Source organism: Metopolophium dirhodum, chromosome 1 (genome assembly GCF_019925205.1).
Source record: "Metopolophium dirhodum isolate CAU chromosome 1, ASM1992520v1, whole genome shotgun sequence".
In the NCBI taxonomy this organism is placed as follows: Eukaryota; Metazoa; Arthropoda; class Insecta; order Hemiptera; family Aphididae; genus Metopolophium; species Metopolophium dirhodum.
In genome coordinates, this window is record NC_083560.1 from 95,711,846 (window position 1) to 95,737,964 (window position 26,119).

At 27.0% G+C, this 26,119-nt stretch overlaps 2 protein-coding genes across 6 annotated transcripts; one reads left to right on the forward strand and one right to left on the reverse strand.

The window, feature by feature from the left end:
• Window positions 1-2,201: 2,201 nt before the first annotated feature.
• Window positions 2,202-26,032, forward strand: LOC132948421 (uncharacterized). Of its 5 annotated transcripts, XM_061018865.1 has the most exons (7): window positions 18,943-18,990; window positions 19,078-19,169; window positions 19,393-23,373; window positions 23,468-23,581; window positions 23,660-24,000; window positions 24,072-24,280; window positions 25,937-26,032. In XM_061018865.1, the coding sequence occupies exons 3-6, from the start codon at window positions 23,275-23,277 to the stop codon at window positions 24,205-24,207; spliced, it is 690 nt and encodes a 229-aa protein (XP_060874848.1). In that variant the 5' UTR covers window positions 18,943-18,990; window positions 19,078-19,169; window positions 19,393-23,274; the 3' UTR covers window positions 24,208-24,280; window positions 25,937-26,032. The 5 variants fall into 5 exon arrangements, with proteins under 5 accessions (XP_060874877.1, XP_060874856.1, XP_060874848.1 ...); XM_061018894.1 differs by lacking the exons at window positions 23,468-23,581; window positions 23,660-24,000; window positions 24,072-24,280; window positions 25,937-26,032 and adding exons at window positions 2,202-2,322; window positions 2,896-3,012; window positions 3,726-3,828 and having other exon boundaries at window positions 18,782-18,990; window positions 19,393-23,443; XM_061018873.1 differs by lacking the exons at window positions 18,943-18,990; window positions 19,078-19,169; window positions 19,393-23,373 and adding an exon at window positions 3,726-3,842.
• On the reverse strand, window positions 8,206-10,980 carry LOC132948448 (mucin-2-like). The gene is made up of 3 exons (XM_061018903.1): window positions 10,822-10,980; window positions 10,664-10,759; window positions 8,206-9,015 (listed from the first exon to the last, which is right to left on the reverse strand). The coding sequence occupies exons 1-3, from the start codon at window positions 10,852-10,854 to the stop codon at window positions 8,533-8,535; spliced, it is 612 nt and encodes a 203-aa protein (XP_060874886.1). The 5' UTR covers window positions 10,855-10,980; the 3' UTR covers window positions 8,206-8,532.
• Window positions 26,033-26,119: the final 87 nt, after the last annotated feature.

Genomic DNA, 26,119 nt, shown 5'->3' on the forward strand with positions numbered 1-26,119 from the left:
AAAAATACATATGCACAATTTTTTTTTATAAGCATTTAAAGTTCAAATTTTGACAACATTTATCAAATTTATAATTTATTAATTATTTTCTGGTTAAAAATGTATAAAATGTTTAACTTTTATGGCTAAAGATTGAAAATTTAAAACAAGGCTCCGAGTAAATAGGTTATATATAAATTACTTTATTCACAATAATATCATCAAATATACTTGGTAAAATCATAGGCTGACTGACCGTTTTCGCTCAGAATCGTTTTTCTTATACAATGATATTATATCATTGAATTCAAATTTAACACCATCCATTACAGTGACCCACTTGTAACCTACTGTACAGCAGAGCGACATCCACTTATCCACCTTTTTTTTCTTGACGCTTTCTAAAACTAATTTATATTTTAAAGCCTCTCGATAGTACCATAACTAGATTACATTTTCTATTAGAAAAGATGATGATGTAAAAAATCAGAACATTTTTACTTCTACAAATGTTGATGACAGACAGAAAAAAACACACATCATTGTAATAATCACAATACATTCATCAGTCCGCTCAGAATCAAATATTAAACCACAGAAGTTTGTACTACAGTCTACAGTACAGGGGCATGCTACAGCGGGTAAAACACGATTGCGTACGATTGTTTTTGGTGACACCTTTTAAGCTACGATTTTACCTGATTTTCAACTACACGATTGCGAACGAACTATTTAGCGTTGTTGCCAATTTTCATACTAGTATATAGGTACCACAATATCATTACACTAAAAATAATTTATAAATACATTGCTTTTTTAATAATCATTTAGCTTTTATTACCTACGCTTATTGTTAGAGTTTTAAAATTCCATGAAATTTATTTCCTTGAAATATTTCATTTCCATGAAAAATAAAAATAAAATGTTTATTATATCAAAAAGTTTATAGTCGTCAAATTCCAAATGAACATTTTTAAAAGTTTGTTTGTTATACGAAACAAAGAAAATATGTAACATATTTACACATAACTATTATAAGTTGTTTAACAAATCTATAATTTAACAAATTTAAACATTGTCTTTCAACTCTTAAGTTACAAGCTCATAAACCAACTCAACATCATAACATATTGTTGAGAGCCATGACTCTGTGAATGCATATTATACTATATTATAATTATATTATATTATATTCACAATGTATATAGACATAAACCACTCTTATAACAGTCATGAATCGTAACCTTTTACAATATACAAAATATGATCTAATTATTAAATAAAAGAGTCCAGAGCAGCTTCACATAATCACATCACTCAGTCGCATACACACACATATACGACTTATGTACACCTATAATAATTACTAACTAACTTTTATATTGATTATTATAAAAGTCTACATTTACTGGATATTTATTTGGTATATTGTAAAATTAATAAATTTGTCAACGTTGCATACGATTTCATACGCATTAGTGTTTATTTTTTTTTTCTTAAAGATATTTGCTACCCATCTTCAAACATACGCAATCGTGTTGTCAAAAAGGACAAACGTACGCAATCGTGTTCTACCCGCTACAGCGACATGGTTAGGAGGGGAGACAAGTAAAAATATTCACATATTAGCTAAGTAAAAAAAAGGACGCGAAGCCCACGACCGTTTATATATACAAAAACCTATACATTCCCATTTAATATATGTTAATATTTTGGTATTCTTTATTAAAGGCTACAGGTCTAATAAATGGACTAAATCGTTAGAGTGAGGTATCAATCGATATAGAAAATCACAGGCTACGTGCTTTCAATGGAATTGGTTAAATAATATTTCTTGTAATATTAAGTTGAATAAAAGGTGGGTAAGTGGATGTCGCTCTGCTGTACAGTAGGTTACAAGTGGGTTACTGTAATGGATGGTGTAAAATTTGAATTCAATGATATAATATCATTGTATAAGAAAAACGATTCTGAGCGAAAACGGTCAGTCAGCCTATGATATTACCAAGTATATTTGATGATATTTTTGTGAATAAAGTAATTTAAATATAACCTATTTACGTGGAGCCTTGTTTTAAATTTTCAATCCTTAGCTATAAAAGTTGAACATATTATGTCCGTAAACAGCTCAAAAAGTCCGTGGTACCTACTCACTAGCTAGGAAAATCTATCTACAGTGGAACAGTCATCCATATCATATTATCGTAATATATTATCAATTCAGTTGTTATCAAATTACGGTAATAATTTATCAACAGTAATTTGTTTTGTTCATAAAGAATGTGCCCATGTTTAACTGTAAGTTTATTGATCAACATTCAACAGTATTATATAACTCTTAAAGTAAGTTTATTTCATATACATTAACACTAAGTAGGATTACAGTACAGTATTAAAAGTATCAAATCAAATATCAATCGAGTTGTACTCAAGTAATACCTAGTTGACTTGGTCATTGGTGTACAAGTTGTTATTTATTAAGCAATTTGTTTTTTCTCTACATCAATGGAAGACATTATTTGTTTAATTAATGTAGTACTTGTAAAGGCCATACAATATTATAATTTAGATACTGCTTATATACCAGTTCACTAAAAACGTTTTAAACGCCTAGTAAATTTTTGTAAATCTTCATTGCCTTAATTTAATAAAAGTTTACCAATAAATAATCATCACAATATTTTTCTTCAAATCAACTTGTTTAATTAATATAGGTTTGTATAGATGTTTCTGTTATAGGTATCAATTGATATATACTGCTGACTAATAATTAATGATTTATCTGTTATTTTAAATCAACACATTTGTATTTGTTAATATTTTACTGAAAATATATTGAAAGTTTCATAATATTGATTCTTTCTATTCTTACTGACGAGGCGATACTAATGATTTAAAATTATATTACTATTCCAGAGCCCGAGATGATGATACCCCTGAGAACGTGTACAACTAATTATATAAGAAGAATACAAGAGCTGAATTCATGTTTGTTTTCATCGCATCACTTGAGAAACAAGTAAACAATTATTTGTAAGTGACATTATCTATATCTCTTGTAATACATTAGATATTTTCATGTTTGATATTAACGTAAGATGAAACATTTTAGTCAAATAATGAAGCGCTTAAAAATAAAAAGTTATTTTTTTAAATATTGTAATATAATATCTCTGTTACTTATGGTCGTATCACATTATATCTTTAAAGTTTTATATTATGTATGTTTTGTTTTTTGTATTATATCTCAATTAATGTTCCTAAGAAAATATTAAATTTTAATTTACATAATATTACAATTTCGTAAAGTCCTACTCAATACTTGTGTTTTATCTTATAATTAAATTGAGTTCACTAAACACTTAGTTAACATCCAGTTCTTATCATGTAAATCTTCATTGCCTACATGTTATGTATTTTTCTAAATAATCATAACAATATTTTTCTCTGAATTTATATGTTTTACCAATGTAATACTTATATTGGCCATTCTCGTTAATAATAATTTAGATTCTGTTAATTTTCATCTTTTTGTTTAAACTATTGTTATTGATGTTTCTGCTATATCATTTGATATAATATTATACTTTTGACTAATAATTAATGATTTATCTGTTATTTTAAATCAACACATTTGTATTTGTTAATATTTTACTGAAAATATATTGAAAGTTTCATAATATTGATTCTTTTTATTCTTACTGACGAGGTGATACTAATGATTTAAAATTATATTACTATTCCAGAGCCCGAGATGATGATACCCCTGAGAACGTGTACAACTAATTATATAAGAAGAATACAAGAGTTGAATTCATGTTTGTTTTCATCGCATCACTTGAGAAACAAGTAAACAATTATTTGTAAGTCACATTATCTATATCTCTTGTAATACATTAGATATTTTCATGTTTGATATTAACGTAAGATGAAACATTTTAGTCAAATAATGAAGTGCTTAAAAATAGAAAGTTATTTTTTTAAATATTGTAATATAATATCTGTGTTACTTATGGTCGTATCACATTATATCTTTAAAGTTTTATATTATGTATGTTATTCAGGAGACACCACGAGGAGGTAGTCTCCTAAAAATTCTTATTTTATATTATTTAATTACTTATCATAGTTTTGAAGTTATTATTTATTATATATATACTATTATACTGTTATTATTTATTATTTATACTTTGTTTTTGATAGTTATTACTTATATCAGTAATGTCAATATATTACAATTATATAATGTTTTTGACGTTACATATCGGAACAATAAGGGACAAATATTTTGCGTCATCTTTATCGACTTTGTATTCCTCAAAATTTGCTTAGTACTTATGTTAATATCTATGTCTTCTTTTCTTTTTTTGTTTTGCACATTATGTTTAATGCTACCTACCTATTTTTAAGTATGATTCTTCTTTAAGTTCTATTAAAATATTTATTTTTGCAAAACAATTAGGATGGCAAGTATATATTTTTCTGTTCTAAAATCTCTATGAAAAGCTTCAGGTCTGTTTGTTGTCTTAGGATTCAGATATAGCTCACCTGCTTAAAAAAGAGGTCTGAATATACTATTTTCATCAATAATTGTGTCTAAAATATATTCTGTAAAATGTTTAAGGTGTAGGCGCGTTGGCCGTGAGAGAAAAAATTCCATCGATCACCTCATTAGAATGTAAAATCTTGGACTGAAAAAACTTCATACACAACTGTTTTTCAGCATAGTGGTTATTCAATTCTTTATTATTTTTAATACCAAGAATCCAAAACCAGAACTTAAGTGAAAATGATAACCTACTACTTGACAATTTTCAAAAACTTGCAATACTGCATTGTGAGCCGCTTTTTCAAAGTCTAAATGTATCATTTTCAATTGCAATTGTTTTCCATGAAATTTAAAATATAACTCTTTTATTATCAACTAAACATTTGTACACAATTTTTGTGTTTTGGTGTCCATAAAAACAAATATAATTGACACATAAAATCCATTCAAATAAACATATATTGTATACATTTAAAAAAAATATTTTGGTACATACGAATAAGTTTCATTAGCAAAAACATGCTTTGAACTATTTAAAAGTTACATGTTAGTATCATTTATAAAAATAGGTATACAATTTTTCGAATCAATGAAACAAAATAGTTCATTATTTGAAACAAAATCTTTTTTATTTTGAAAAATCATAGCTTTTGCTTCGAATAAAGATTTTGGTATTTTAGGAAATATTTTTTGTCTTGCTATATACATACCTACTTTTCCTAAATTACCTGAAGTCAGAATGACTTAGATGCTCTGATTTTGGGCAGTTGTGAGTTCACCAAAAAGCAAAATTCACCCACGGAATAGAAAATCACTGACATTCTCTCAAATTTTATATCAAATTTACACTCACTAATTAGTTCCCTTATCACCCTTCTCTCATCAGTCTTATCGACCAAACAATTCTAATTAAAATTTATGCATTATTAAGTACACCTATCATCTATTAATATATCTTATCTCTTTTCCTTTTCTCATTAAATTATTTAAAACTATCTATATCTAACCAACTACAACTCTGCACATTTAACACAACATTGTCTTTTGTAAAATTGTATAATTTTTCAAAACTTGTAAAAGCATGAGATAAGCTGACACATGTATTAAATAAAAAAAAATGTTCACGTCCATAATTACAAAAAATAAAATCTTCTTACAAAGATATTGCTGATTATAAATCCAAATCGGAACTGGACATTGAAATGTTGAAACATTTCGTTAATTTCATAAACCATAATATCTTAAAAAGATACTTTATTGTTTCTTTTTTTTCGCGATAACCTATCGTAATTGGCAATTGAGCGTATGTACCCAGCGTGTTATATGTTTACGTACCCAAAAATGTTCTACATTCAAAAATAAAAAATAATGCTATTAACCAAAACATGATGCGCCCAGTGAGTGTAAGCACTGGTATCTACATACTAACTTACCCCTCTCCCATCACGGACACACCAACACCAGACCAAAATAACAATAACCTTTTTCAAATAACGGAACACTTAACATTTTACAAGGTTTTCGCAGAACACAGCCGTAAAATAAAATAGTAATATATACATTTTTTGATTTATTAAACAATCCATGTATAGCATAAAACAGTTTGTATACATGTTAGTTTTAGTCACTAAAATAATAAAGAAAGTTTAAAAAAAATTTAAAAATTTGAATTAGTATACTTTGTATGAGATATTTTCAATATCCGATCGTATGTAGGATATTGTTACTCTCATTTCCTCTTTTATATTTGTCAGCCTTTCTCGTTTCTTTGTCTTGATATTTCTCAATGTCAAAAATCCAAGCTCACACAAGTAAGATGTTGAATTAGAACGCACTAATACTAATGTATTTTATAACTTTTATTAGTGTGGAAAAATAAAATGGTCGGTATCTATGACCTACGTTATCGTCGTATGGTGGCGATCATCGTATAATATAATAATAATTATGTATATTATATTGTATACTGATACATATATAGTTCGAAGGTTAACGATAACGTTTTTGTGTACAAAATTAAATCAATAAAACCTAAAACGATTCTATACAGTAGAAAGTTATTGTTATACACGTCTTATACTTTTGTTTTTTGGACAGTGGCGCCAAACCCTATGTTTAGGTAAGTATTGCGGATGCAATACTTAATTTAGGTGGGTGGTACACTGGTACATGGTTGTGACTTTTGGCCTGTGGACTGTGAGTACCTTAGATCATGATCTAAGGTGGGTACTAAAGAGACATAGAAGTATATACAATACCATATGAAAGTGACATCGGCGCCACTGGTTTTGGAAGTCCATAAAAGTCAAGATGTTAAGACAATGAAGCTAAATATTTTTTTCACTGATTTAATCTTGTATTACATTTTCAAACTTTTTGACCTAATGAATAAAATTTGATTGATTTTAAAGAAAAAAAAACTAAACAAATTGGAAACTGAAAATGTCTGTAAACAGCTCAAAACAAGTCAAAATGTTTTATGGTGTATCGAAAATGATAATATAAACATTCAGTGAACATTGCATGTTATACGGTCAATTGTCTTAGAGTTACACCAAAAACCAAAATCGATTTGGTCGAAAACCGATTATGCGTAAAAATTTCAGTTTTTCTTAGAATTTTTGAAAACTACTGGGAATCTTAAACTTTGGCCTCCCCAAGTAACAACTAGATTCACTTTCCCATCACGCAAGATACTGAAGTTGAAAATTGAACCATTATTTCGACTACCTACTTATCAGGTACACATCAGACACAAAAAAATAAATAAACAGATAGTTATAAAATTAATACATTCAGCTCCTCTCAGAATCTAAAATATAGACAAAACGATAAAGGCATTTATTATTTCTTAGTTATTAAGGATAAAGGTATAAATGAAATAAATTGTTTATGACCAGACAAAAATAAGTTATGGATCTTAAGAGGATGTCAGCACACTTATTTGTTTTCTCTCTCTGGCCCACGCGCAACATAGACAAAACGCATTTGCGCAGAATTGTTTTTAAGTAATCTTAGAATAAAATCACCCACTACAAAAAAGATAGAGAATAATATTTTTGAGGGAATGACTTATCGATTTCTCTAAATATTGTTTCAAAACAATTTAAACATCATTTAAATTTGCAACATTTTTTTGTTTATTTTGAAACTCGAATACAAAGTCAAATAACAATAAAATATAAAATTGATATGTCTCTAATAAAATATTATTCTCTATCTTTTTTGTAGTGGGTGATTTTATTCTAAGATTACTTAAAAACAGAAAAAAATGATTCTGCGCAAATGTGTTTTGTCTATGTTGCGCATGGGTCAGAGAGAGAAAACAAATAGTGCGCTGACATCCTCTTAATATTACTTTTATAATATGTGAAATATTAATTATATGCCTGTGAATCGTTTCTCTTGCAGTTAGATAAGTAGATCATTTTACCTAAAAACTCTCTCTGTCAGTGCCGTAGCCAGAAAAAAATATTTAAATTATAGTTTTTTTTTAGTGTAGGGATGCAAGTATTTTTTTTTCTAGTTTTTACCCTTTTGTTCATAAATTTTTTACTACACATTACACTTGTACTATTTTATAATGACTTTACAATTATGTTACCTACCAACTATGGTTACATTTAACAATGTATCAATATTATTGTAAGCCAGGGATTAATGTACTAATTAATAAATTGTGTTGTAATCATAATAATTCATTTTTATTCAAATAGTATCAGTGACAAGATCATAATTTAAAACTTTAACACAAAATATAATATAAAACAAGCCATGTAGCATTGTAGCTGGCCTTACACAAATGAGAATGCTAAAAACAAAGTAGATTATAATTAAGGAAATTAATCGTATTAATGATATAATTTAGAAGTTAAGTATTTTTGGGAATTTTTATACACTACACTACGACAGTCGGTATATTTGTATACTGTATATAATCTACAAAAAAAATGATATCTGTATTATGAATCAATTATTATATTAATGAGAAATCTCCATCAATCTTATTGTGATTTTGTTGTTCTCCTTCGAAAATGATGATGATGACGAGTTGTTCCCTGAGTTGATACAGGAGGAACAGTAGTTGTATTCCATTGTTCAGAAGTTGACTTTGGATGATATGATGTTGATTCATGAGTAGCGGTAGTTGTATTCCATTGTTCAGAAGTTGAGTGTGGATGATATGATGTTGATGCAGGAGAAACAGCAGTTGTATTCCATTGTTCAGAAGTTGACTTTGGATGATATGATGTTGATTCATGAGCAGCAGTAGTTGTATTCCATTGTTGGGTTGCTGCTTTTAAGTTTTTTGATTTATATAAATCAGTAGTTGTATTCCGCCTTTCAGTTGTCGTATTCTGATAAAGTGTTGTTGATTGAGTGGAAATAGTGGTTGTAGTATTCCATTGTTCAGTAGTAGAATTTGGATTAGGTGTTGTAGTTCTATTATGTCTTCGCCAAAATGAAGCAAATACTCCTGATGGGTCCTTGTATAAAGTTAACATAGAAAAATTAAATAAATACATAAAAAATATAGGTAGGTATATATTTAATAAAATAATATGTGGACTGTAAAATAACAACTAGTAAATTTAAAAGGTGCTTAATATTATAAAATATAAAATATAATATTATTATTATTATTATTATTATTATTATTATTTTATTATTTTTATTTTAAAATACCTATAAAATATTAAAAATTACTATACATTGCTTAAAACCATTGGATTTATTCAAGAAGTAATATTTCAGATTCCAAACGGAGCAATGAACGTATTCATTTTAAAATTGAGTGTTGTATTGTGTATATTCACACAATTTATATTAGAAAAAATGCTTCGATCTTGAATTTTGATAGAGATTTTTGATAGAAAACTAAAGATGGTATGTACATTTTGGATATTAATTTATAGTATTTTCAAAATAATAAAGTAACACAAAAATTATTGATGGAAAAACGAGAATTTTTAAATTTCTAAAATTAAAATAGTAAATTATGTTTTTGTTATACTTAAAAAATAAATATTTATAGAGACTTGACATCTTCAAAAATATTAGTTTCAGAAACATCTAAAATTCCAATTTTACTTAAATTATAATTTTTAATGGAGTTGAAAATACATTTAGACTAAATTTGAGCAATATAATATTATACTTATTGGCAATTGAAAGTTTTTATTTATCTAGTTTTTTTCTATAAATATTGATAAAAACGTTATGAACAATAAGTTCCATATTCTCAATAATTTGTATATGAACATTTTAAAAATGTCAAAAATACACAGGTATAATTTATTTTTATAAGCACATGAAATTCAAGTTTTGACAAAAATCTTCAAAATCGTGAAAATTTGCAAATTGTTTTAATAAATATATAAAACAATTAATATTAAATACTTGAACATTTAATAGATCGTTCCTCGTTAGTTGCAGATACCGAGAAATTTAAAAAATTCAATTGCACAATTTTTATTTATATACATTTCAATTTTAAATTCAACGAAAATTGGATTGAATTTTTTTGTTACATAACACAATTTATCTTGAACTATTGCCTATTATTTATTAATTATACTTAAACACCTCCGTTCTTCGGTAAGTACGTATATGTATTCAGTATTTACTGCTAATATTACACATTAGGATATGGCATTACTATTTTCACTACACATACACTTTTAAGCCATTATAACTGAAAGATAAACTATGGTTCTCACTCGCACAGAAACTTCTCATAAAGAAACTAATATTACAACATTAGTGAAAAGGGATGTATTGATATTGCTGTTAACAAAAATTTCAGTTGTTTTAATAGTTATAGATTTTTGAACAATGCTGTATCCATAGGTTTAATATCTATGGTATTGACTCAAAAGTTAAGAACAATAGTATCTACCTAAATAATATAAATATATATATACTATTATTCTAATTTATAATTTAGTTAATTAACACAATTTTTGAAGTAAAAATGAATTGAAACTACCATATTATTACTAATTATTATATCATATATTACTTATATTATTTACTTTTTTGGGATAAATTAACTTAAACTACTTAACTTGCCTAGCTTTGAAAATTAGCGTGCTTTCAAAATATAGTCAAATATTATAATAATATAGTAGGTACCTGTTGTTTGATGTAAACATCACTGTTTTGGCCTGATTTAATTATTTGTGTCGCTTCAATAGTAGATTCAGAACACCAAAGAAGTAAGAACGCAACCTGCATATTATAATAGTATAAAATATAAACACATATTATTATATAAATCATAATTGACTTACCAGCAGGTTAAGATATTTCAGCGAGATATTCATATTGTAATAAGTCTTTAATGCAATGTGTTATTTCAATACAATAAGAATGTAAAATGACATTTTTACAATTTTTCACAAGTATTTATACTAAATTCTAATTGACTAACTAGTATATGTATCTGGTGACTGGTATACTAAGAAATTTAATTATACATCTTAAACATTATGAAATCGTGTGAAGTGATTTTTTTAGACAGCTTATCAATTAGTACCTAAGTACATTTGTAATCGGATACATACTTGAAATCAATTAATTTGTTACATTAAGCTTTGTACAAACATTACTCATGTAGTCATGTACTTGAATATTAGATAATCATAATGCAGACAATTTATTTGAAACTCTGTGACTCAGCGTGTTGTTCAAAATATAATCAAATTACAATTTATGTATATTTAATTAATTATAATCTAAGCAACAATTGAGTGATACAATTATATTGGTCTTATAGTGAAATATTTTCTATTTTCAATTTACACTTTTGAAAATTTAAATTAGAACAAATGATTCTTTTAAGTTAATAGAATATCTAAATAGCTCTTGAGAAAATTATCGACGACTGTTTAAAAATTAAAATATATATAGGTACTTGCCAGAAGATAATTTTTTTATTTCCTAATTGAAATTTAGCAGTTATAAACTCCGTTGTTATAATTTAAAATTTCTAATTCATATTTATTTAATAATTGTTTTATAATTTATTGACTTATAGTTTATAAACATTTATTTTAAAATTATGTCCGTGAAAAGTTCTTGACCCGCAACCTTATTGTATATTTTCCGTTTATCCAGTGTTATTAGATGTAGGTATTGCAAAAACGCTGTCTCTTTCTAATATCTATAATTATTATAATACATTTGTTTTTTTCTTGGTCACTGAAGTGAGAAATTTGTGTAAAATGTTGTTGCGATCCGCTAAGCACACTTGTATAAGTAATCAAATTTTAAGTTAAAAAAAATTAATAATAATAATAATGGAAAATATCTCATGGCTATTCATAGCGTGACTTTGCTTTGAACTTTTTCTTTTTGATAGAAAAACTTTTTGGGAACATTCTATTACAATTTCTTATGTTGTCTATGTAAAGAAAAACTTTTATGAATTTCTAACTGAAAAACAATGGACAACATTTGAAAAAAATTCTAAGATCTAAGATTTGAAATAATAATACAAGATTATTAATAAGTTTTTCTTTTAAATTAAATTAAATTTTTATATACTCCATAAAATTTTGAAAATATTTTGACTCTTTTTGAGTGGTTTACGGACATTGTCTGCAGTTTTCAATTTTTTTAGTTTTTTTTTCTATATGTATATATAAATAAAATTTTATTTGTTGGGTAAAAAAGCGTGAAAATTTAATGCAAGGCTCCGGATATATTGTTTCAATAGCAGTTGAAAAATATTAAAAATACATAGTCACAAATTTCTTATAAGGATTTAAAGTTCGAATTTTAACAAAATTTATCAAATTTAACCTAGGCCTTAGTTCTGCTTGGCAACTCCGTTCCCCAGGAATATAATATTAGCAATAATTTGTTTACTTATAAATAAATATAAATAGTTTTAAAAATATTAAGACAAATTTGAAGGTATTTATTAGGATTTTACATTTTCTAATACTTTCATTTTAAATGCTGACTAAAGCGATGAATGTATTGATTTTGCAATGTTATGTATTTTATTTAAAAAAAATGTGTTTGTCTCTGTACACGATAAGTAGATTACATAACTTATGGTGTACAGAGATAATAAATATGTTGGAATGCTTCTATTTTTAACTGTAGAGCAAAGCGTCGCCATTTACCCGTTTTTAATAGTTTGAATACCAAACTTTTATATAGAGAACACCGTGTATCATTAGTACCAGCGTTGGTATGGACACGGTACTACAGTGAACATTTTACTTTAAGCAAATGTTTAAAATTTTAGAGACCTCAGACAACTATTTACTTACGTGCGTTCCGTGTTTGAACTATATGAAGCGTCGACGTGAGTGACATTACAAAATGTCTGTATACTGTGTAAACTAAAAAGTCTAAAACTAGCCACTAATAAGTAATAATTATTATTAGGTAACGGATTTTATTGTAAATACATATTTTTATTGGAATGAGATATTTTAACTCTGATAAAAAATGTATACGATTTAGATCATTCTAATTAAAATAAACCCAAATTTATTTTACATATTTTTACATATTTTGGTATAAATTATGTATTTTTACATATTTTAGTACTTATTTTAGTGATTTTTAATTTTTGATGACTTTAAACATTATCTGTTTCTTCTAAATTAACAAAATTGACGACCACCAAATATTATCGTTATCTAAATGGCATTTACGTACTTATTTCCGGCACTTGGCATGCCATTATATAGATTAGAACTAGTTCAGTACTTCTTGGAAATGTCTGACGATATAAATATAAAATAAGGAAGTGGTACCTACATTGTCCAGTATGTAGGTACACTACTCGACAATCGCCTTTAGTAGCATTCGTAGTTTCTATGCATTTAAACCGTAATTTTTGACAAAATAAAAAATGTTATTTCAAATTTCGATACTGAATCGGCCGCAGCTATTAAAAAAGCCAATTTACTGATGCAAGATATAAATTTAAAAAACAACTTGACATACATTTCTGCAAATTTTTGTTTTTTGATTCAGACAATAAAACAATTGGAAACTAAAAACATGTCTTTGATAGAAAGTATTAGCATTGTAGAAAAATCTGCAGATAAATTAGAAAAAACTCAAAGGCACATGGGAGAAATAGTCAAAAACAAATTTGCCAATATCATTAAAAAAAATTCTGGATTTCAAAGTATTAATCAGAGATATTTTAATTGGTAAAAATCAACAAGGATCTCTGGACATTGAATTCACTCCTTCTGATATAGTGAACATGAATTACGCCCCTATCACATCTGTTGACGCAGAACGCTCTTTTAGTCAATACAAGAGTATTCTCCGACCAAACCGTCGCAATTTTTCATTTGCAAACCTTCAACAATATGCTGTTTCTCATTGCTTTGTTCCGGAATAATACAAGTTTTATATACCTACATCGTTTGTAATACTTTAATTTATAAAATATTTTTTTTTGTAATTTTCAATACCTACTAATACATTTTTTTGATATACATATTTTTAATTTTTTTTACATATTTTTATAAAAATAATTACATATTTATGTAAATATTTTGATTTTTCCATTACAATAAAGTCCGTTCCCTAATTATTATTAACCTAGCCACACATTGATAAGAATGTGAACGATGTGTTTGCCTATACAAGTCCCAAACATAATACAGGGTACCTACTATACTAGTTTACATTATAGACCATTAAGCATTAACCTAGTAGCCCGCCCATAAATACAAACGCCTATACCTTAGTAAACTAAAGTCCTAGGTAGTTGAAAATTAAAAATTTAACTGTGCCAGGTGACTATGTTAACCTAAACAATGATTTAGATAATGGGCAGCCAAAGGGCCGGACTCATTACAAAAATGTAAAGCATCCTCTCGAACAAACCGTTTAGAACAGTTATACAGTTGTAATGATATGCTCACACACCCTTATAATAAACTAAAATTTTACAGAATAATAAACAACGGCCAGACTGTCGCTTGTAGAAATCGGTCGCATCAAATAAAACCATTGACAACCATTCATAATCTAAAACTTGAAGCTACAAAACTAAATATTTCAAAAATTGCAATACCCTGCACCTTAGTTTCACGAATAGACAAATTAAATTGGTCTATAATAAGACAATTAATATACTCCGAATTTCAAAATACTAACATTAAAATACATATATACTATAAAGATGAACAAAAAATAACACACAATTGGAAATCAAAAGAACACATTAACATAATAAATAACATTCATACATTTTTTAATGACAATAATAAAAATAAAACTCATGGTACAACCTAAAAATCAAGCCAATAATATATGTCCTATATTCAAACCAGGAGAAAACGTCCTCGACGATAGGAATCGTGGATTGTATACCGTTAAAACAAAAATGTCCAATAAAATTCCCAACAATATAATAAAATTCACTTACAAGAAATACAGACACTCGATTCATTGATACACAATATAAAACTTAAAGATACTATAAACGATGGTAAAAACACAACGATTAAAATAAACAAAATACAAATAACTTCGATCGAAAATCATACAAAAAGAAATTAAGAATTAAGAAAATACCCTACCAAACCAATTGATATACAAACAAAAAAAATAAATAATAAAAGGTCAAACAAACCAACACTCTTAAAAATACAAAAAACATTAATCTTTAATTCACAAATCACACAACACTTGTAAAATAAACCAATTAACAATAAAAATACTACCCTGACAAGTATACAAACTATATATTATGAAAACAAAAAAATATTAATACCAAATCTTATGGGAGACTCAATCATACTATCAACCTCCTACAGGACTAATAATAAAAACCCCAAATAAATGTTTTGTTTTACTAACATAACTTTAAAAAAAAAAAAAAAATCACGAATTATTAAGACTACCTATATAACTATTATATAACTATTGTACAAGAGTTACAGAATAATAATAGCAAATACAAATAACATACCTTAAGTTACTTACCTAAGCACTAAAACCTAATTTTAAGTCAGCATAAGCTTGAAAACAAATGTAAAAAAAAGTTAAAAAAAAAAAAATGTAAAATGATTAACCTAATTTAAGTTAGTATAAGATATAAAAAAAAAATGTTAAAGCAAGTCAAGTACAAAGAATGTGTAAAATTTTTTCTAACTTATTTAAGTCAGCATAAGCTTGAAAACAAAATATGTAAAAAAAAAAGTAAAAAAAAAAAAAAAATGTAAAATGATTAACTTAATTTAAGTTAGTATAAGGTATAAGATCAATTTAAAGCAGTGAATACAAAAAATAAACCTAATTTTAAGCTAGTACTAATAAGAAAATAAATGTTAAGCATAAGAAATAAAAAAAAAAAAATATAAAAAAAAAATTAACTTTGTTTAACTTTTAAGTTATCTTAAAAACAAAAAAAAAATGTCTATGAACTAAATACATTGTAAGCAAAGTAAATATGAAAAATGTATAATTAGATTAGTTAAAAGTTCTATTTCAGTATACAATTTTCTAAGTATATTACATTCAAAGGAACTTGATTGGACATCTTAAAAAATACATTTAAAAAATATTATTTATAGTTGAATCAATGCATAGTGCCATAGTTCATATTCCATAACATATTAAATAAACAGATTATAATAATAACAAAATAAATAAACTTAAAGTTTACAGCTTAGAATATTTTATATTATTATTATTCTATGAATCTGGGCATGTAATGTTTGGTACTGTTGTATACTTTACACTACCTATACAATATAACATATTATTATTATTTTTTATACGTGTATTTTATTATTGATAATATATAAGTAAATACTTACTTCGTTGACATGTGTGGCTTTTAACCGAATTCGAAATGAAGTTTTTACAAGTAACACATATTTTTCCCTTTTTAAACCAAATAAATATTATAAAAACGTAAACATTTTAATTTTTAAATAAATTATAAAAATACTTTTCAATAACTACTTTCAACGACAGCCATGATAAATATTAAATTATAATACAACAACTATTATAAGCTATAACTTTACTACAATAATAAATTGTACTATTAATTATTAACATTAATTAATAATTATTAACAATATAAGATAATAAAAATTATAAATAAATAAAACGAAAAATTATATTAGATATTATACCAACAATAACCACAAGGTGAAAAGTTGAAATAATTAAACTTTATGGAAACAAGTGGTAACGTGGAATATCATGGTATACAAACTACGGTTATAAAATTAACTATCCAATCATTGGATATCACACGGTTTACACAGCCAACACGGAACACGGTGTTAGTGGAATACCGCCTTTAGTTAAATATACCAAATTACATCTTCTGATGTCAGTTTAAAACGAATGCAAACATTTCCAAACGATAAGAAATAGTAAACAAAAATTCAAACGCACTAACTACCATGATTTATAAAAACAACATAATTGAAATATTGAATTAATTAGATATTATGTATTTTAATATAATTTAACTTTTAAACACGGTCTTAGATTATAAGCTTTTTAAGTTTTAACTGTCATATAAAAGTTATGAAGTATGAAGTGACAAGCGTTATCAATTATCAGGTTATCAACAAATAACCACATGTTATGAAACATTTCGGTCAAAGTCTTAGATGATAAGGTCGGACATAATTTTCACGTACGTTTTCCCAGACCCCCCCCCCCACATCGTGTTTTTGCAAATTTTTTTCGGCCAATATTTTGTACTGAAACAATATATTAGGAGCCTTTTGTCAAATTTTCAAGATTTTTTCTCAAAAAATAAAATTTTATTGATGTTTGAAAATGTCTGTAAATAGCTGAAAATAAGTAAAAATATTTTGAAAATGTTATGGTGTATAGAAAATGGTGTTATAATATATAAACAATCAGTTAAATTCCATGTACCTACCTACGGTCATTTGTTTTAGAGTTATACTAAAAACCTGACTTTGTGTACAAATTCCCGTTTTTCCTTAATTTTTCTTTTTTTTTCACGGCGATTTTGAAAACAACTTCTAAAAATTATTTCTTGATTATTATTATTTTAAAAAGCCTTTTACACTCAAACTGAATCCTAGTAATAAACATGTGTTTATTATATTTTAACAAGAATTTTTTTTAGTTCAAAATTGATGGTTTAAGTTGGTTTGATTAAGGAGGTTGAATTTATTTGAAAATCGTTTTACTTCTTATAATACCTACGAACTTAGTGAAATTCTTAAGTCTTAATTATTATTTAATACCTAGATACAGAACTAACCAAATTCCGAAATCAAAATTTAAACCATCTGGTAGTGGTTATGTTGTGCAGAAACACAATGCAGAAGTGGGGGTTTGTGAAGAGTAGGCACAAGGCTTGTCATTCTGAAAATGACTTCTCCAACTGAAAATTGAGATGCATCAACTGACATTGTTATGGTACCACTGTCCTTCAACGTTTGTGTGTGTGCGTCGAGAGCTAGGACGCCATATATATTGTTTTTGTAACAACCACACATAGCTGTTCTCATATCAGATATCCAATGTTATTATATTTTTAGTTTGTCATTTTGTGTCAATATATTATTCTGTCAATAATTATTTTTAAAAAAAAGGGGGGCATGTTATGATGGTACCACTGTCATTCAACGTGTGTGTGTGTGTGTGTGTGTGTGTGTGTGTGTGTGTGTGTGTGTGTGTGTGTGTGTGTGTGTGTCGAGAGGTAGGACGCCATGTAGATTGTTTTTGTAACGACCACACATAGCTGTTCTCACGTCAGACATCAGACGCCATACTATTTCAGAAAGGTTATTCAAAAACGTTGATCTATTATATTTTTAAAGATTGTACAAAATTGGCACAGAATCGACATTTTTAAAGAAAACGATGTAAGTACCTTAATAATATTTATAGGATTACTAACCACTGTGTGACGGGGAGTTATAAGACCATTCCCTCGGGGGTTTTTACACCTTTGGCCATATGTCGCGAGGGCGGCTCCTTCACGCCTTTGGGTGACGCGGAAACATCCCTCTGACGGGTTACGTCAGGGCGCCCTGGTTTATAGGATGTTAACTTCCTTTCTTCCACTCGCCAATCAGTTTGACATAATAAATTCTGTCAGTTTAATTTCAAATCAGAAATAATCATGTCGAGTAAAAAGTTGACAGGGCCATTGATATGTTTTTAATAAATAATTGGATCTACCATTCGGATGCCACCCTTTAAATTATTATCCAGTGAGTAATAAAGAATATTTATGAATATACGTGTGTATTTCAGGAATTGTTTAAAAGCAGTTATTTTATTATGGATCGGCATCATAGCTTTCCATTCATCGGTGACCTCTTACGAGATTACTGGAAGGGACATACGTGGATTAAGATTAAACTATTGTGGAGGATTGCTTAAAAGTATTGAACTATACTATTTTGACAAACGTGATAAGGGACATCTACAGGACTTCTTTGATTTCTTACAGATGCCAAAATGTATGTGAACATTTTAGTGTAAAACTGTAAAAACTACATTATACTCATACTATATTGATTATTTTAATGTAATTGAATATTTTTTAGCTACTCTTGGACCACTAAAACATATATTGGTACCTTATGATAAATCGCCGTGTGATAAAGAAATGGAGCAAACAATCGAATTGCCCGTAAAGGTATACATATTATACCCAATTAATATTTATAATTTTTAATATTAGTAAAATTTAATATTTTTGCTTTTCATTTAAACTTGTTAATATTTTTTTCACATAGTTAAAACTTTTTCGATCCAAATTAAATGTATGTTTTTACTAAGACATTAAACATCCACAAAATATAAGATATCTAAATTATTAGTATCCAAAAATTGATATTGTATGAATTAAATATTTACAGCTATAAAAAGAAGAATACTGGAGTTGACAGTCAAGCAATTACAATTCAATGCACCACAAAAAGAAATGTCAAGGAAATTAATTAACAGATAAATATTCATTACTTATAAAATGTTCAAATAATCATTCACATTAACATAACTATTATAATCAGCTGTAAACTTGTGTATTGCTAAGTAATATAATATTTGTTTTGAATTATTTCAAAAATTGAAGTTACTTCATTTCTCTTTAAGAGATTATTTTTTATTGATAATAAGACGATAGATTTTCATGTTTTACTTCTGCGTTGAGCAATAAATGTAAAGATTTTACTATAATGCGTTTATTTAGTTGGTGTATAAAGAAAAGTACCTACATTAACTTTAAGGAAAACAATAATTTTGAATACCAAGTTAGTTTTTTGTTGAGGTGTGCATTTTTGAGCGGTTTTTTAAATTAGAATTTTCTAGAATTGGTATATGATTGTAATTTGTATAGTAAGATTACTATTTTTGTGATATATAAGGACATTTACTTATTTTATCAATGTAGGTATGTATTATTACATTTCAATTTTTAAATAAAAACATAGAAGATATTTTAATACAAGGATCCTGATAATATGTTTCTCTTAGCTGAGTTAATAATTCCTATAATCATACGTCACATTTTCTTTGCATTTAAAGCATTTAAAAATGTACATTTACAGAGGCAAGAGCTGGCATTTTAATATTTGTTTGGTTAGATCTTACAATAACCGTCCTTATAAGTATAAAAATGTGGCACACTTCGCTCGATAGGTTCCCCAACTATCATTTAATATTATTTTACAATTAATATCAAGCAAACTGTACTCATTTTTATAAACATATAACTTCTTAAATTTAAATCATAACTCAGATGAGTCAAATCAATATATACTTTACTTAACTTGTACTCTGCAGGAAAATTGTCTATAGATCGTATGGAACAATTTGTAAAAATTAAGTCTTATATTATTGTGAACTGTAATTGAAAACTTAAAAATAATTCACACCCCTGAAACAATAGTGACAAAAATCAAAATATCAAAATGTTGGGAAATCGACTTTTAATGTTTCATTATGTCATTTAATCATTACAAATAGGATTTTTAATTAATTTTTCTTTTTTCAATCTTATAGTATTGTTAATATTGTATAGTTTACTTTTATATGCTTAAAATAATAATTTAAGTACCATTTCAGATTTGGTATTTTTGAGAGGCCCTTTGAATAATTTGCTTCCTGGGCCCTTTAAATCCCAGGTCGACAATGATGATACTATATCTTCCATCAACCATGAATAATGTACTAGATACAAAAAAATTAAAAGTTCCTAAATTTTACAAACAATTTGGTGCAAAACATTCTATTCCTATTGACTATTGATATACACTTATGTAGGATTCTCAAAATCAATATAGTTGATTTTCTTAGTTTAAGACATTTTAAGCTGTATATAAAACGTATAAACTCAAACGAAATAGAAATTGTATAAATTTGACTACTTTTCATTAATATTATTTGTATTGTAATATTGTTTTTATTGTAATCGATATTGCCACTTGAGCCCTGCTTATAATTCATTATATAAGTTTGTTTTTATTTTATTTTTTACATACTTAAGTACCTACTTTATGGATTATATTCACGAATATCTAGTGGTATAAAAATATATATTGTATAATGTAAAGGTAATAAATAAATGTACTAACATTACCACACAGAATATTAAACTGGATTAAGCATTCTATATTCACATACCAAATACCGATATAATTAAATATGATTATTGTATGTGTAGTGGCATATTTTATTATTTAGCACCTTTTTCGGCCAAAACGTAAAAGATTTATAGTAGGTATAGTAGGTACTGTAAGAATTACAGGTCATGAATGAAAGAAATTTTTCACTCAGAGAAAAAACAAAAATACAATAATAGGTACAATGTACATACTATTAAGTCTTCGATATGTATCATGCATTAGTACATTGTTATACTATCATAATTAAATATGACATTGAAGGTTAACAAATTGATAAATAATTAAACTATATACATAACATTCTCAAATTTTAAATAATGATGGTAATGAATAAAAATATAATTTTTCTATGAGATATAAAGTACCTTTTAAGTCTTAAGGTGGTATTCCACTAACACCATGTTCCGAATAGATGGTGTTCGTGTTGAATATTGTGCAGAATTTTACTATGTTACCACAAAATATGATAATTCAACTAAACTATACCTTTGATGTTAGATAAGAAAAAAATTATGTTATTTTTATTGATAATTTTTAAGCACTGTAAATTTGAACTTACTGTTACTACTTAACTAACTAAACTACCAAATTAATAAGTATTTACTATTTAGTATTTACACATAATAGTGTAAATTCCTTTTAGTTTAAAAATAGTAATATATTTTTTATCTATTAATAATAGTCAATATTTAAAAAAGTATGTCTAAACGGAAATATGATTTGGAAATGGAAATGTATCACAAGCAATTGAAATTGCATAAAAGAAAATAATAATAATAACTGCTATTTTAGAAGAATTACATCATACAAGGTAGCAATAAATACATTTTTTTTTAGTAGCAGATATTTATTTCTGTGTTTTAAATCAAAAATCACTATATTTATATAGTATATAAACACAATTTATTTTTTAATTCACTACTACCCACTTCACACTCAATAAAGTCAAACAGGCTATCCAAAAATACACCTTGAAGAAGTCCCTGGGCTATGACCTAATTACTGCTGAAGTACTGAAGTAGTTAGATGTCTCCACAAAAAAGCTATAGTACTTGTAACATATATATTTAATGGATGCTTGTTACTTTTTTACTTTTCAATCCTATACTAGTTTAATGAAGTATTCAAATACCCACATATTTTTCAATTCTTCATGACTCGTATTTATTCCAAATACTTTATGTATTTTATCCTAGTCTATTAATTATTATAGGTTTGGTTATTTAAAGTAGTCACATTAGTATTGTGTCCTAAATTATTTTATATTTTGTTCTATAGTAGAAAAACAAATAGGTGGCATGTACGTCCAATATTTAAGGAAAGAAAAACTCATGGATATTACCACTGTCTATTAGCAGAGTTTCAGCTTTTAAATTCTGCTATGTATTTTAATTTTCTTAGGATGAGCTCATTATGTTTTGAACACTTGGTTTATCTGATTGGTCCAAGTGTACAGCGTGTACCATCTCGGCCTGATATATTATCAGTTGGTGAACTTTTAACATGTATTCTTAGGTAAATTACTCATATTGAAAATGTATTCTAATGAAGGTACTTTTCAAGCAAATTTTTTAAGTTAAATCTGATAGAAACAGGTACAGTAGAACCTCGATTATCCGTGACTCGATTATCCGTGTTTGCGATTAACCGTGCTCACTCTTCCAAAAATTTAAAAATAAGTATGGACTGTAGATATATATGTAGTTATAATCGAACATTTTATATTACATAATACACGATATCGACAATTATATTAATGACATTTTTGACGATAATAATATGAAGATAAGCAATATTGTACATCGATTATTATATTTATCGAATCACCTTCAGTTTGCTTTTGTCCTTCGCTATAGCCGAACGTAACATGTGGTATAACGTATTAATCTAATAATGAGTGCTAAACGAAAACGTGTCGTTTTAAAATTTCATTATTATAAAATTGTACCTATGTATTTCTAATTAAAATTAAATAAAAATTTCATTATTATAAAAAGTCTCGATTAACCGTGATTTTCATTTATCCGTGTGACCCCCTCCCCTTCATTACCCCGGATAATTGAGGTTCCACTGTACATTGTTTTATCTTGTAGATATTTGGCCTCTGGTGACAGTATGATGGATATAGGTTATGCCTTTAGAATAGCACAACCTACAGTTTCAAAACTTATTAGACAATGCTGTACAACTTTATGGGATGTCTTATGCAATAAAGTAGTAACTTGGAAATATTTTAAAAATATTTACATGTGTCTATAATTAAATAAATTAGTTTAAATTTTAAACATATTGACTTCATTATTTTAAGGTACTAATGAAACCACAAACTGAAAATTGGATATCGATAGCCAATGAATTTAATATGAAGTGGAATTTTCCAAATTGTGTTGGGAGTATTGATAGCAAACATGTTGTTCATCAGGTGCGGATTCTAAAAATATATATTTTAAAAGTACACATAACTGGTATATTTATTTAACAATAGTTATTATTTTAATAGGCATTTGCAAACAGTGGATATACTAACTACAACTATAAAGGGACCCATAGTATTATTCTTTTAGCTGTTTGTGATGCATCATATTGCTTCACATTAGTTGACATAGGAGCTCCAGGAAGATGTAGTGATGGCGGTGTTTTTAGAAATTGTAGTTGTGGTAAACAAATAATTAATAAAACTATTAATTTTTCCAATGCTATTGAAATTGATGATGAAAATGGTCCCATATCATATTGTGTTGTTGCTAATGAAGCATTTCCTTTATTAACAAATGTTATGAGACCATATCCAGGTAGATCAAAAGGAAATTTACCTGAAGATCAAACCATTTTTAACTATAGGTAACAACTAAAAAGTATTCATATAAAAGATGTTAAATTTAAATATATAAAGAAATAAATTTAATTATTAGACTTAGCCGTGCAAGGCGTTCAATCGAAAATGCTTTTGGTATATTGGCTAGCAAATGGAGAGTATTTCGATCACTTATAACAGGAAGTGAGAAAACTGTTATAGTGCAGAAGCCAAAAATGTTAGAGAGAAACTAAAAAACATTTTAATGGACCTGTTGCTATTAATTTTCAACAAAATCGCAACTACTAGTATAATTAATATGATTAGGTAATAAAATTGAGTTATATTTCAGATTCATTTATAACATAATTTATGAATTTTGCCTGTAATTTAAGTTTCTTCGCTTTTGGAAGATGTTCCATAATACTGCATAAATAATCAGAAAATTATTCATCACTTGTTGTGGCTGGAGGTGGGGGTGGAGTTTTTGGTCTAGTAGATTTTAATTAATTCAATAATATTTCAATATTATCTTGAAAACATTTTCCTAGAAAATATATAACATTGAACAATATAAGTATAAAAATATGGTCACTAAGAACTATTAAAAAGTTTTGAAGAATATTACTTTTTTTAATTGTTTCTGTCAATAGTGGTAAATCAAGACTATCAGATTCCAAAGCAGCAACACTATATTCATTAACATTACTAGTAGTTCTAAAAATAAATTAATATTATTAATAACAAATATTATGAACATATATTATACACCTGTTCAAAAGTAAAATCTTGTGCATGCTGAGTACTTATAGGACCATCAATTGATTCTTAAACAAAACAATTATACTGACATTATTAATTGTTTTAAATTTTAAACTTATTTGAAAATATTATACTTTGAGTTAACACAGTATTTTCACATTCTTCAGTATCATTTATTCCAACTTGTTCTATTTCAGTATACAATTTTCTAAGTATATTACATTCAAAGGAACTTGATTGGACATCTTAAAAAATACATTTAAAAAATATTATTTATAGTTGAATCAATGCATAGTGCCATAGTTCATATTCCATAACATATTAAATAAACAGATTATAATAATAACATTCTGAAAATGACTTCTCCAACTGAAAATTGAGATGCATCAACTGACATTGTTATGGTACCACTGTCCTTCAACGTTTGTGTGTGTGCGTCGAGAGCTAGGACGCCATATATATTGTTTTTGTAACAACCACACATAGCTGTTCTCATATCAGATATCCAATGTTATTATATTTTTAGTTTGTCATTTTGTGTCAATATATTATTCTGTCAATAATTATTTTTAAAAAAAAGGGGGGCATGTTATGATGGTACCACTGTCATTCAACGTGTGTGTGTGTGTGTGTGTGTGTGTGTGTGTGTGTGTGTCGAGAGGTAGGACGCCATGTAGATTGTTTTTGTAACGACCACACATAGCTGTTCTCACGTCAGACATCAGACGCCATACTATTTCAGAAAGGTTATTCAAAAACGTTGATCTATTATATTTTTAAAGATTGTACAAAATTGGCACAGAATCGACATTTTTAAAGAAAACGATGTAAGTACCTTAATAATATTTATAGGATTACTAACCACTGTGTGACGGGGAGTTATAAGACCATTCCCTCGGGGGTTTTTACACCTTTGGCCATATGTCGCGAGGGCGGCTCCTTCACGCCTTTGGGTGACGCGGAAACATCCCTCTGACGGGTTACGTCAGGGCGCCCTGGTTTATAGGATGTTAACTTCCTTTCTTCCACTCGCCAATCAGTTTGACATAATAAATTCTGTCAGTTTAATTTCAAATCAGAAATAATCATGTCGAGTAAAAAGTTGACAGGGCCATTGATATGTTTTTAATAAATAATTGGATCTACCATTCGGATGCCACCCTTTAAATTATTATCCAGTGAGTAATAAAGAATATTTATGAATATACGTGTGTATTTCAGGAATTGTTTAAAAGCAGTTATTTTATTATGGATCGGCATCATAGCTTTCCATTCATCGGTGACCTCTTACGAGATTACTGGAAGGGACATACGTGGATTAAGATTAAACTATTGTGGAGGATTGCTTAAAAGTATTGAACTATACTATTTTGACAAACGTGATAAGGGACATCTACAGGACTT